At 54.7% G+C, this 13,268-nt stretch overlaps 1 protein-coding gene across 1 annotated transcript in view; it reads left to right on the forward strand.

The window, feature by feature from the left end:
* Positions 1-13,268, forward strand: part of LOC120647693 (probable serine/threonine protein kinase IREH1) — a 38,465-nt gene that overhangs the window by 4,924 nt on the left and 20,273 nt on the right. The window contains 6 exon segments of the mRNA XM_039924557.1: positions 2,874-3,010; positions 3,903-3,995; positions 4,070-4,210; positions 4,286-4,378; positions 4,852-5,050; positions 5,131-5,216. Of these exon segments, the coding sequence (XP_039780491.1) occupies positions 2,874-3,010; positions 3,903-3,995; positions 4,070-4,210; positions 4,286-4,378; positions 4,852-5,050; positions 5,131-5,216 (749 nt within the window).

Raw genomic sequence — 13,268 nt, forward strand, 5'->3', positions numbered from 1 at the left:
CCCAGGCAAAGAAGTGAAGGAGGGTGGGGAAGGTCTCAGACTTGGCGCGTAAAGGGAAAGTCCAAGAGTAATGAAAAAAATCATCAACAATGACCAGATAATATTTATAGCCAGACATGCTGAGTACAGGAGATGTCCACAGGTCACAGCGAATGAGATCAAAAGCATGTGCAGCATGCGAAGAAGAAAAAGAAAACGGAAGTCTAACATGACGACCTAACTGGCACGCATGACAGAGGTGCTCAGCAGGAGCCCTAGTACATAGAACATCGGTACTACGGCTAAGCTGAGCCAAAATGTCGCGGCCGTGGTGACCAAGCCGGCGGTGCCAGGTGGTGGAAGAAGGCGTCACGGCAAAAGCAGTAGACGAAGAAGCCGAAGGCGAGGCAGCGGAAGAAGGAAGCCGAAGAGTGTAAAGGGTCCCCGGGCTGTCACATCGGAGGAGCAGACGCCGGGAAGCCGAATCCTTCACAATAAGACCAGAGGAGTCAAATTCGATAGAACAGGAGTTGTCAGCAATAAACTGGCGAATAGAAAATAGGTTGTGAACCATTTGAGGAGCAACAAGAACATTAGGAAGACGAGGAGCAGAACCCACGGCGGTGACAGGAAGGCAAGACCCATCACCAATCATGATAGAAGAAGGACAAGCGGGGTGTGGGGGTCGGACAGAAGAGAGAATACCAGCATCTGGAGTGGTGTGGGACGAGGCACCCGAGTCGACGATCCACTCGGTGCTGGCCGGCGGCGTCAGTCCCATGGTGCTGAAGGACTGCGCCAGTGCGGCCTGGTCCCACCCCCCAGGCCAGGTCGGCTGCTGGCTGGGCTGAGCGGGCGGAGTCCAGGACGGCGCGAAGAGAGGAGCAGCGCCAGTGAACATGGCCATCTGCTGGAGCTGAGGACGAGGCCCCCCGCCTGGACCCTGGAATGGCCACATCGAGATGCGCCCTGACCATGGGTTGCTGAAGGATGGCCAGGGCGTACCTCCAGGGACAGGGGCAGGAGCGGGAGCAGGAGCCGGTGTCGGTGCGCTCCGACGGCCCCCACCGGTACTGGTACCCCCAGAAGCAGGTCCACCGGTGCCACCACTTCTCCCTCGACGGCGACGTCCACGCCCCCCCTCCTCCGGTCTGCCCGGCGGGAGCAGCACTGAGCAGGGAGGTGGCAGGAGCAGCGGAGGAGGTCGGTGGAGCAGCAACGAGCGCAGAGGAGGTGGGCGAGGACGATCCGGGCGCGAGACCCCTGGTGATCTCCTCGAGGGCGAGGTCGTCCCTGACCTGCAGAAAGGTGGGGAAGGGCCGCTGACGGGCGATCCAGCCCTTCAGGTGGTCGTAGGTGCTGCTCAGGCCCCGCAGGACATTGAGCACCAAGACCCGATCGGACACTGCATCCCCGAGGTCGTGAAGAGCATTGGCCATGCTCTTCATCCGCCGGCAGTACTCACCGACGGAGAGGTCCCCCTGCACGAAGGTGCAGAAGGTGGCGTCGAGTTGGAGGGCGCGGTACTCGGCGTTGCCGAGGAACTGGCCCTCGAGCGCCACCCAAGCCTGCCGCGCGGTGCCGCCGTGGACCCTGACGAGGTCCTGAAGATCCAGGGAGATGGTCCCGAAGATCCAGGACATGGCGACGCTGTCGAGGCGCAGCCACGCCACGTCCTGTGCCTCGATCGGCAAGTCGACGAGGATGTGGTCGTCGAGGGCGTAGCGGTGGAGGGCGAGCAGAACCTGGTCCCGCCAGCGGCCGTAGGAGGAGGACGCGGGGTCGAGGAGGACGGAGACCAGGGCCCTGATTTTCTGGACCCCGGCGGCCTGGAGGTGGAGCTGGGCGACCATGGGGTCGGTCGGGTCGTACCGGGCTCCAGATCCAGCGGGCGGCGCCTGGCGTGAGGAAGAGGTGCCTGGCTCAGTGTTGATGGGCAGCTGGCCGGAGGATGCGCGGAGGAAGCGCTCCGCCTCGGCGACCCGGAGAGCGGAGGCGTCGGCCGCGGCGCGCTCGCGCTCCCAGGCGAGGGCAGCCACGCGGACCCGCTCCTGGGCCGCCGAAGCCTCCGACTTGGCGGCGAGGAGGGCCGCGGCGAGAGCGGCGTCGGCCTGCTGCCCGCGGAGAGCGGCGCATCCGCAGGCGACATCCCGAGCCCGGTCCACGCAGCATTAGGCGCGGCGTTGGTGGCGGGCGGCTTTCCCGCGGCGACAGCGATGCGGTGGGCCACAGCGGCGGCGGCGGGATCTTGCAGCTGCGCCCGTGGCCTGCAGCAGCTGTGCCGCGGCCCGTAGGACGGCCGGATCGATGGCAGCGCGGTGGGCGGCGGCGGCCTGCGCAGCTTCGGCGCTCCCTCCAGCAGCAGCAACCGCGGCGAACTCGGCATCCGCAGGATGGGGCAGCGGCGGCCCAGGGGGCACCGGCCCACGGGGAGGAAAACCAGGGGGCGGCCCAGGAAGAGGCGGCTCCTCACCCGTGCGGGACAGGGGAGGCGCCTAGTCGACCTCCGCCGCGCCCCCAGCAGGCGGATCGAGCGCCGCCAGGGCGACGGCCGCTCCCCCAGCAGATCCGCCCCCCCCCCCTGTCCGCCGCGCCCACGCGCGTACCAGCGGCGGCGGCGGCAGGAGCAAGCAGGGGACCCCCGATGGGTCCATGCGTTCCAGGCGGCGGCGGACCAGGCGGGGCTCGGAGCAGAGGAAGGGAGGGGTGGGAAGGAGGAGAGGGAAAGGGAGGAGGAGGAGGAGGAGGCCGGCGGCGCCGGCGACGGCTGGCAACAGAAGAGAGGTGAAAACCTAAGCTAATGATACCATGATAGAAGGAATAATTGTTGTATTCCTCCAACCCTAGAAGGGTGGGTATATATAGTACCTACACATGGGCCTCTAGATGGGCATCTATACACATGGGCTCAATATACTCCAACAATCCTTCAATTGATGACTTTGAAATCATAAGGCCTATCAGCCATTGTGCATTTGGACATGTTTATTTGGCCAAGAAAAAAACTACAGGAGATCTCTTTGCTATTAAGGTACTTATTGATGAATCTTTTTTGTTCTGTTATACACCCATGCGTGTCCTCCTTTTGGCCCTGGGGCATGTTGGTCGTGCACTAGTTTTTATTTTTATCTTTTTTACTACTGTTGTTCATAACTTAGACCTTGGAATTAGAAACTTTCTATTTGCTTGATAACAGCGGGTCCATGCAAGAGTACATGGTATGTGCACATTCTTGTCCAGTCCAACTAGTTTGATGGGCTTGCTTCACCTTTGGACCCCCACAATAGAAATATGTATATGCTTAAATTTGTGACTATTCCTTACACCATCAACTCATTAACCATCATGCACAAGAGTAATTGCTTATGATTTTGGATAGATGCTTGCCTCTGGGAAGCTGGTCCTGCAGATCATGTTGCTCCACTTACAAATGTGCCTAACCATTGAATCATAAGTCAAATAAATATTGGTACTTTTACACAGGGTTTTCCAGCCTGTGATTCTGTCTGGACATGTTATCTGGATTGAGTTCCTACTCTATCTTGTTCCACCATTTAGCTCAAAAAAAGAAGTCTAAAACCTGCAATAGCCTCATATATCTCAGACTGCATGCTTGGATTTGATGTTTGTGCTGGTCTTGCTATAATTTTCGCACTGTAGCATTAAGGTTGAAATGACTTTCATGCAAATAGTAATTCTTATGGGGTGGGTATCTTGCTGAACACACAATCCATGCTTCTGGCAACTATTACAGTTCTGAGATGTGTAACCATAGCATGGAACTAATTTGACGGCTAGCATTTCACATCTTATATTCGTGTATTTACAGTTGCGAATTTGCTTCAGTACATCTTTCTTTCATTTAATCATAATATTGCAGTTACTTTTTGTTGATTTAACAAGTTTATTTTCCTTTTAAGCAGGTACTTAGAAAGGCAGATATAGTCCAGAAAAGTTTTGCTGAGAGTATATTGACTGAACGTGATATTTTGATTACAGTCCAAAATCCTTTCGTGGTGAGTGAACCTACAAATCTCACTCCTAGTTTGGAAAACTATAATATTATTTTAAAACTATCGTACTTTATAAGGTGAGCTTCTTCTATTCTTTTACTTCTCGGGAAAATTTGTATCTGGTCATGGAATACCTAAATGGAGGGAACCTATACTCATTACTGAGAAATCATGGTTGCTTCAATGAAGATGTTGCTCGAATGTATCTTGCAGAAGTTGTAAGTTTCGAGAACTGACTAGTTTTCCCGCAATCTTTGCCATCTTTGCTTTCTGGTAATCAGTTTTTCCTGCAGGTGCTAGCTTTGGAATATTTGCACTTTTTACACATAGTTCATAGAGATCTAAAACCTGACAACTTGTTTGTAGCCAATGACGGGCATATCAAGGTACCACAGCTATGGTCAATTTGGTCATAGCTTTCATTTTTTTATTGTATTACATTTCACATAAAGTTCACATTCCACATGTCTTTTAAATGGATCTTCATGGTTCTACATGCCTTGTTGCTGGAAGATGTGTTGCTGTGTTGGTATAGTTTGTTCCGGTAAAAAAATAGACAATGAAAGGACTACCCTTAGCAACCGCTACAACGGCATGTACTGAATTTGTAATGAGAGAGAAAATAAAGCGTATTAGGTAATGCTGAGATTCTCCGTGAGAGTTATTTATGCTTGCGGAAAAGCAACTCTTTAATGTATTTTCCACACAAGTCAAGTATAAGCAATTTCTTTTGCATACTGGTATGTGGTGTCACATCAATTATATGGAAGTATGTCACATTCTTGGTCCCAGAATATCATTATCATATATTTTGATGTATCTGCTATTGGCATTGCATATTAATCTGGATTGTTTTCAGTTGGCAGAATTTGGGCTGTCGAATGTTGGTCTGATAGACAGCACAGAGGATATGCCTGATACTGTTGTTAGCGGACCTGCATTGTACGAATATGGTGACCTGATGAGTGAACTCAAGCACCTAACCTGGATAAGAAAACGTTCTGCTGCTGGAACCCCTGATTATTTAGCACCATAACTTCTTTTTTGAACAGGATGTGGTAAATTCTGAGCAAAGTCGTCAATGTTTTGCACTCTCATTTTGGTTACCAGTTTGATACTAATTGCTTCATTATTGCAGGTACTAGTGCAGATTGGTGGTCTGTTTGTGTGATTCTGTTTGAGCTAATTGTTGGCATGCCTCCGTTCAATGCAGAACATCCCCAAGTACCGTACATTACATTTACTGAATTTCTTTTCTGAGCTCTAACAAATCCATTACATTAATTTCCTTTTGCCACTACCCCTGTAGGAGTATTTGGTAGATTGGAGGTGCAATGTTTGGCGCCAGAGCTTATAAGTTTGGCCCTAAACTACCTAGACTGCCAAGATAGGACAATCCCATCACATCAGAACACTTAGGCCATCTGAACTATTCTGTTTAGTCTTTCCTCTAACTCTTCTTGTTCAGAGCGCAAGATACTGTTGTGAAGTATTAGCGGATTGCCCACCTCTTCCCAATAGCTTAATCTTTTGGGTTCATTTGGTTGGTGCATGAAACCTAACATGGTATCAAAGCTAGAGGTCTCGAGTTCGAGTCTTGGTAGAGGCATCTTTTAAGTACTCCGCTCACTTCTTTATTTCCACATTTGCGCCTTGTTCCGGCTGCATGTGAGTGGGAGTGTTGTGAAGTATTAGCGGATTGCCCACCTCTTCCCAATAGCTTAAGCTTTTGGGTTCATCTGGTTGGTGCATGAAACCTAACAGATACCAGTATAACACAGCTGAGATGACTTATTTGATTTTTTTTCTCGAATATGCAGGAGAGCTGCATATCATTGCATTAAGAAGAGGAAAAAGGTCAAAATAGCCAAATTACACACACCACTACGCACCCAAGACACACACCACCACCCCAGCCCCTGGGGGGTTCACTGTTTGAAAGTTACAAACGCGCCGACAAACAATAGCAATACCACCATGACCACTTGGTTGTCGCTATATAAGACTCCTGTTTAGGGAGCATGACTGCGACCACCGCACTTAGCCCTTTTGCACCTGCAAGCATCCAAAGTTCAGCTTCATCCTGTGCAAGCAAGAGAGCTCTATCAATACTGGGAGCGATCCTATCAAACACAACATCATCTCTAGTCCTCCAAATAGATCATGCCCCCAGAACGACCAGGGTATTGAAACCCGGCAATGCACCGGCACTTATCCTGTCACCAGCCTGCTGCCACCACAAAAAGAAATCCACATCTTTTGGAAGAGGCGTGACGGCCTGAATTCCGAAACAGCTCAAAAACCGATGCCGAGAAAGTGGTTTATTGTCTCCTCTTCTTTGATAGAAGTATATGGTTGTAATCCATATATTGCGCAGTGTGGTCGTGCAGCAAGTATTCATCAATCACCATACTTTTGGATCTTCACTGGAAATCAGTTATCTGAAAAGTGATGTAACTTAACATTCTTGTTGTATGTGTTGCTGCATGTAAGCAATAGGGAATGTAATGTATTGATTGATCAAAGGAGAGTACATGGGTACATATAGGCAAGGTCACGGTAGGGCTTATGGAAATATAGCTGTACCGAGATCCTTGCCTATCCTAATCAACCAAGGGCCTTGGCCACTAAGTAAATGAACCTGCCCATATTACTATCCACGTACAGAGCCAAATGAACCTTGCTAACACGCCCCCGCAGTCGGATCGTCAGCCACTAACGTTCAGGCTGGATTGAAACTCCACGAAGATCGACGAAGGAAGCCCTTTGGTGAAGACATCAGCATAATGCGAAGTGGTGGGAGCATGCAGTACTTTGACATGACCAAGGGCGACGCGCTCCCGGATGAAGTGGAGGTCAATCTCAATGTGCTTGGTCCTCTGATGCTGCACCGGGTTGCTAGACATGTAGACAGCACTGATGTTATCACAATACACAACCGTGGCGCGGCGAAGGGGAGTGTGCAGCTCAAGGAGTAGCTGGCGCAGCCAGGTAGCCTCTGCTACAGCATTGGCTACCGCTCTGTACTCTGCCTCGGCGCTGGAGTGGGACACTGTGTTCTGGCGCTTGGAGGACCAGGAGATAAGATTGTCACCGAGGAACACGGCATAACCCGATGTCGATTTACGTGTATCAGGACAATCCGCCCAGTCGGCATCCGAGTAGGCGACAAGCTCATCAACCCGAGAAGGACGCAGATGAAGCCCCAGATGAAGTGTACCACGGACGTAGCGCAGGATCCTCTTCAAGGCAGCCAGATGGGGTTCTCGCGGGTCATACATATGGAGACAGACCTGCTGAACAGCATAGGCAATATCTGGCCTGGTGAAGGTGAGGTACTGAAGTGCGCCTGCCAAGCTGCGAAAATCAGTCGGATCCGAGAGAGGTGCGCCATTAACTGCAGAAACCTTGGGGTTGGTGTCAACCGGAGTAGAACAAGGTTTGCAGTCCGCCATACCAGCCCGATCAAGTATGTCCAGCATGTACTGCCGCTGAGACAGGAGAAGTCCATCACCATGTTGCTGAACATGCATCCCTAGGAAGTGGTGGAGCTCGCCAAGATCCTTCATGGAGAATTCTCGCTGCAGGGCTGAGATGATCTGCCTAAGAAGGTCCACTGAGGATGCTGTGAGGACAATGTCATCGACATAAAGCAGCAAGTAAGCCATGTCAATGCCGCGGTGGAAGACGAACAAGCTGGTGTCCGAACGAGTCTCCACAAAACCAATGGTCTGAATGAATGCTGCAAACTGTGTGTTCCAGGCGCGAGGAGCCTGCTTCAGGCCGTACAGTGACTTGTTGAGGCGGCAAACGAAGCCAGGGTGAGCAGGGTCCTCAAATCTAGAAGGCTGGGAGTAGTAGACAGTCTCAGACAGAGTCTCATGGAGAAAGACATTTTTCACATCGAGCTGATGGATGGGCCACTGGCGGGACAGAGCAAGGGAGAGCACTGTACGGACGGTGGCGGGCTTCACAACTAGGCCGAATGTCTCATCAAAGTCCACACCAGGTCGCTGTGTGAAGCCGCGAAGGACCCAGCGTGCCTTGTACTGCTCAAGCGAGCCATCAGCCTTGAGCTTGTGCTTGAAGATCCACTTGACGGAGACAACATTGGTTCGTGGGGGGCGCGGAACGAGGTCCCAAGTGTGGTTCTGCAAAAGCGCCCCATGTTCTTCTTCCATAGAAGCCCGCCAATTGAGGTCAGCAAGGGCGCTGCGGAAGGTCTTCGAAATCGGTGACAGTGGGGCTGCATGGTACAGCGCTGGCAGCTGAAAGCCCTGCTTGCCTCTGGTGGTCATGGAGTGCTGGTTCACCACTGGGGGAACGAGCACAGCACCCTTGGGCAAGGGGGATGGAGGACCAACAGGAGCGGTAGCAGGGGCAAGAGCGCGTGGGCGCCGGGCATAGACGTGCTGGAAGGCGCTGAGAGGCCGGTGAAGGCCAACGGGGGCCGCCTGACTGCCGGGCGCAGCATCCGGCGGCGACGAGGAGCCGGCTGTGGCCGGCGGGTAGCCAGCTGTGGCCGGCTTGGTGCCGGCGGAGGTCGGCGCGAGTCCTGCAGGGGCAGCCGCGTGTGGCTGCACGGGGGAGGTGGCCACGGCCGGCCAGGGAGTGGCCGGCGGCGGCGGCGAGGAGATGTCGGAGGCCGCACGTGGCAGTGCAGGTACACCAGCTGGACAGCCTGCAACCAAAGGCGACTGTGCGGGTCCAATGATGGCTGGCACAAGGTTAAGATCATCTGCCAGAAACTCAAAATCAGCAAGGCTGGGTGGTGATGGCTGCTCGGAAAAGGGAAAAGAAGTCTCATCAAAGATGACGTGCCGAGAGATGATGACTCGGTTAGTAGCAATGTCGAGACAGCGATAACCCTTATGGTGAGTGGAGTAGCCAAGAAGGACACACCGAGCGGAGCGTGAGGCGAGCTTATGGGGGGCTGTGGATGAGAGGTTTGGATAACACAGGCAACCAAAGACTCGCAGATGATCATAAGTAGGTTGGGAGCCGAGCAAGGCGAAGTGTGGTGTAGCGAAGTTGAGGGTTTTGGTTGGGGTGATGTTCAGCAGATGGGTGGAGGTGTTGAGAGCCTCTGCCCAATATGCAGGGGGGGCATGCGCCTGAAACAAAAGAGAGCACACCATGTTGTTGATGGAACGAATGATGCACTCTGCTTTACCGTTCTGAGGCGAGGTGTATGGGCATGACATATAGAGATGGACGCCATGGGTGAGGAAGAAGGTGCGAGCGCTGAGGTTGTCAAACTCGCGACCATTATCACCCTGGATGTTCTGGATGGTGGCGCCAAACTGCGTACGTACATAGGAGAAGAAGTTAGCAATTGTCGAGAACGTGCCAGATTTTAGGCGCAAGGGAAAGGTCCATAGAAAATGTGAGCAATCATCCAAGATAACCAGGTAATATTTGTAACCAGAAACACTCACAACGGGAGAGGTCCAAATATCACAGTGCATTAACTGGAAATTATGAGTAGCACGAGATGATGACACATGAAAGGGTAGATGAGTATGACGCCCTAACTGACACGCATGACAAAGAGTACCACTAGCACTTTTATTACAACTAATGGTAGATGATTGTGCTAGTTTGGCTAAAACTTCATGACCAGGATGCCCAAGACACTGATGCCAAAGCGAAGAGGTGGTGGTGGCATGGAAGGTGGACGCCGAAAAACGGAGAGGGTATAGAGCCCCGAAGCTGTCACATCGGACAATCTCTCTCCCCGACTGAAGATCCTTCACAGAACAGCCACGAGGGTCAAATTCCACGGAGACATTGTTGTCAGATGTAAACTGGCGTTTAGAAATCAAGTTCTTGATGAGGTTAGGGGAAACAAGAACATTATTAAGATGGAGTGAATGAGGTAAAGTAGTACTGCCAGTAGAAAGAACGGGAAGTAAATTGCCGTTCCCGACAACAATGGAGGAGGGGGTGGCGAACTGTGGGGAGGAGGAGCGGGACAGGATACCGGCATCAGATGTCATGTTGTTGGTGGCGCCGGAGTCGAAGTACTAGTCGTGGGAGGGAGGCTGAGCGAGCGACACCGTGTTGAAGTTGTTGGCGAGCGCCTGCTGGTCCCATGACATCGCGCCGGAGGGCTGGCCGTAGAACCCTGGAGGCGGAGCGACCTGGCTGTACAATCCAGGGGTCGGCGACGCAGGAAAGGAGGGCCACAGCCCCTGGCTCTGGGCGCCAGCAACCAGCGCGCTGGGCTGCTGGGCGACCATGGTCTGGGGGGGTGGCTGTTGCTAAGTCGCCGGGCGGGGAATGGGCGCCAGGGGAGGCCGTTGGCCCGGCCACATGTAGATGGCCCCGGTCCAGGGGTGCTGGATGCTCACCATTCCGGGAGGAATAGTGCTGGCGCCCCCGAACTTGGAGCCCTGGCTGCTGCCTCCAGACTGGGAGGTGTCGCTCGGCTTTCCGCTGCCGGAGCGCTTGCCGAAGCGCGGCTTGCCCTTCTTCTGGCCGCCCCCGGAGGTGCTGTCCCCATGGCCGCCGGCGTGCTGGGGCGGCTTGGGTGCGGGCGGGGAAGGCGTCGCCTTGCCGGTGGAGGTGAGGAGGGCGGACGGGGTGGAGGAGCAGTGTTGAAGTTGAGATCCTCTAGCAGCAAATCATTCCGGGCATCGAGATAGGAGGGGAAGGGCCGGCCACGTCGGATGTGGCGGCCAACATCCTTGAACTGCTCATTGAGGCCGCGGATGAGGGTGAGCACGAGCGTGCGGTCGTGGACCTCCTTACCAAGGGCACGAAGATCAGCAGCCATACCCTGCAGTTTGCTGCAGTAGTCGGTGATGTTGAGGTCGCCCTGCTTGACGTTACGGAACTCTTGGTCGAGGATGAGGGCGCGTGTCTCCCTGTTCCCAAGGAACAGGGACTCAACGGCGAGCGAAGCAGTGCGAGCACTGACCCCGCGATCCAGCACGGTGTCGGCGAGGTCGGGGGAGAGGGTGCCGAGGATCCACGACTTGACCACGCAGTCCATGCGCACCTAGTCCGGCGAGGTGGAGAAGGAGGCATCGCAGAGGACATGGTCGCTGAGGGAGTACTTCCCAAGGACGAGCAGGAGGGACTCCTTCCACCGGAAGTAGATGGTGGACTTGGTGTCGAGGACGACAGGCACCAGGGAGCGGATGCTCTGGACGGCGACGCCTGCGCGTGGAGGTTGATGATGGCGGCAGCCTCGTGGACGAGTAGAGCGTCGTGGATGCAGGGACGAGGCGCATGGGAAGAGGCGCCATAGTCATCGCCGCCCTCGACATCGAGGTCGCCATCGGCGTCGGCGTCAGCGTCAGCGACCTTGAGGGCCGCTTCAGCAGCGGCGCTCTCGCGCCCGCTCAGATGCGAGGCGAGCGCGATTGGCAGCGGCGTCGCGCTGCTCGCCGGCCTCCCTCGCCTCGCGCTTGGCCTCCTGGGCGCGGGTGAGGGCGGCATCGTGGGCGAGCTTCGCCTGGCGGACGCGTTCCTCGGCGAGGCGCGCGTCCTCGGCGCGCTTGGTGGCATCGGCATCGGCAGCAGCAGCCGCCGAGAGGTCGACAACGGAGGCGGCACCGTCCTTGGAGCCGACCATGGCGCGCGGAGGGGGGAAGGAAGCTGCGTCGGGGGTGGCGAGCTTGGGTTTAGGGTTGCGGAAGCGAGACGGGAGAGGCCCGGTCTCTTGATACCATGTAAGCAATAGGGAATGTAATGTATTGATTGATCAAAGGTGAGGAATGTTGAGTACTCTATCCTGCTTGTGATGAGTGAATTGTCAACCGTGCGGTGTGATCATGCGCTTGGTCTTTGGATTGCAGGTACACGGGCGTCGAGTGTCGACAGGGAGCTGCCGTGGAGGTGCTGTGGCCGATGGACCATGCGGTGGACGGCGGTGAAGGGCAGCCGGGACCGGAGCTCGGACCGGGCGGCAGCTGTGGCGTCCACTCCTGGATCGAGGGCACAAGCGGCGACGGAAGGCGGGTTTCTTGGTTTGCGCCACAAAACCAAGGAGGCGGACAGCGGTTGAAGACGCCAAGTCGTGGAGGCACGGGCGTCGGTCTCGGGACTGACGGAGGCGACGGGCGTCGACGGCGTCTAGGGCCTCGCTGCGGGCGAGGAGGTGACGGGCGTCGGGTGGCGTCTAGGGCCGTCAGAAGGCCGAGGCGGGAACGGCATCTAGGGCCACGGCGTGGAGGCGGGAATCTTCCCGCGCGTGAGGTTTTGGCGGTTTTCTCAAAACCGGCCATCTACCCGGGTTTTGCGGACCCTCCAAAACCGCGGACTGGATCTTCATCAAGACGGCGGCATCGCGGAGAAGACTTCGTTTCGAAGAAAGAACCTCGGCCGTCGGATGAGATCATGTACAGGGGGTGCTGCAGGCCAACCGGTCTGACCGGTCCCTGGCACCGGTCTGACCGGTCTAACCAACCAGTCTGACTGGTCCAGCACACCGGTCTGACCGGTCCCGCGGGTATAAATACCCCTTCACTTGTGTTAGGTTAAGAGCGGCTTTTGTAATCTGTTCGTGGACTCTCTGTTTCTCCAGGCCGCCGCCCCTGCGTCTCCCTCCCTCTGTTTCTCTCGTTTGAGTTGATTTTGTCCATGGATTGATGAAATCTTGTAAGGGATTTGATTGGGAAAGGAGGCCCTATCCTCCTCGTGCCCTCTGGGCTTTTGATTCAATTCAATCCCCTGGTTTTGTGCCTTGTGCAATGGATTTTCGATTTTGTTTTTGGCACACTTGATTGAGAGGAGGCCTCGAGTTCTTTGCTGTGATTCCTGTGCTCCCAACTCTGACCTAAACCCTCTGGAATCACTGGCGTGTTCGAATTCGAGTTCTTGAGTGTTTGAGAAAACCCCAATCCCTTTTGATCTCCCCCATAATTCTCACGTTTCGTTGATCTTTGGGACGGGATGTTTTGGGGATATGCTTACGGGGTAGGGGCGAAGCAATCCCCCAAGTTTCATCGGTTTTCGTGGTCGTTTGCTCAGGATTCACCGTTTGAATCCAATTTCTCGGGGGTTTTCTGGGTGCTACCGGTCAGACCGGTAGGCACGACCGGTTAGACCGGTCCAGCGCACCGGTCAGACCGGTCCAGCGCACCGGTCAGACCGGTCCAGCGCACCGGTCAGACCGGTCCAGGCAGATCAGTTCTGCAGTTTTCCCGATTCGCTTCCGTTTTGCTTCGTGGTTTCGCTCGCTCGTTCGAGGCCTTTTGTGTAGGTTTAGCTTTTCCATAGCTACTCCAAATTTTGGCCAGAACGCTTGAGGGCTTGGGTGATTTTCGG

This window comes from Panicum virgatum, chromosome 9K (genome assembly GCF_016808335.1).
Source record: "Panicum virgatum strain AP13 chromosome 9K, P.virgatum_v5, whole genome shotgun sequence".
Classification (NCBI taxonomy): Eukaryota; Viridiplantae; Streptophyta; class Magnoliopsida; order Poales; family Poaceae; genus Panicum; species Panicum virgatum.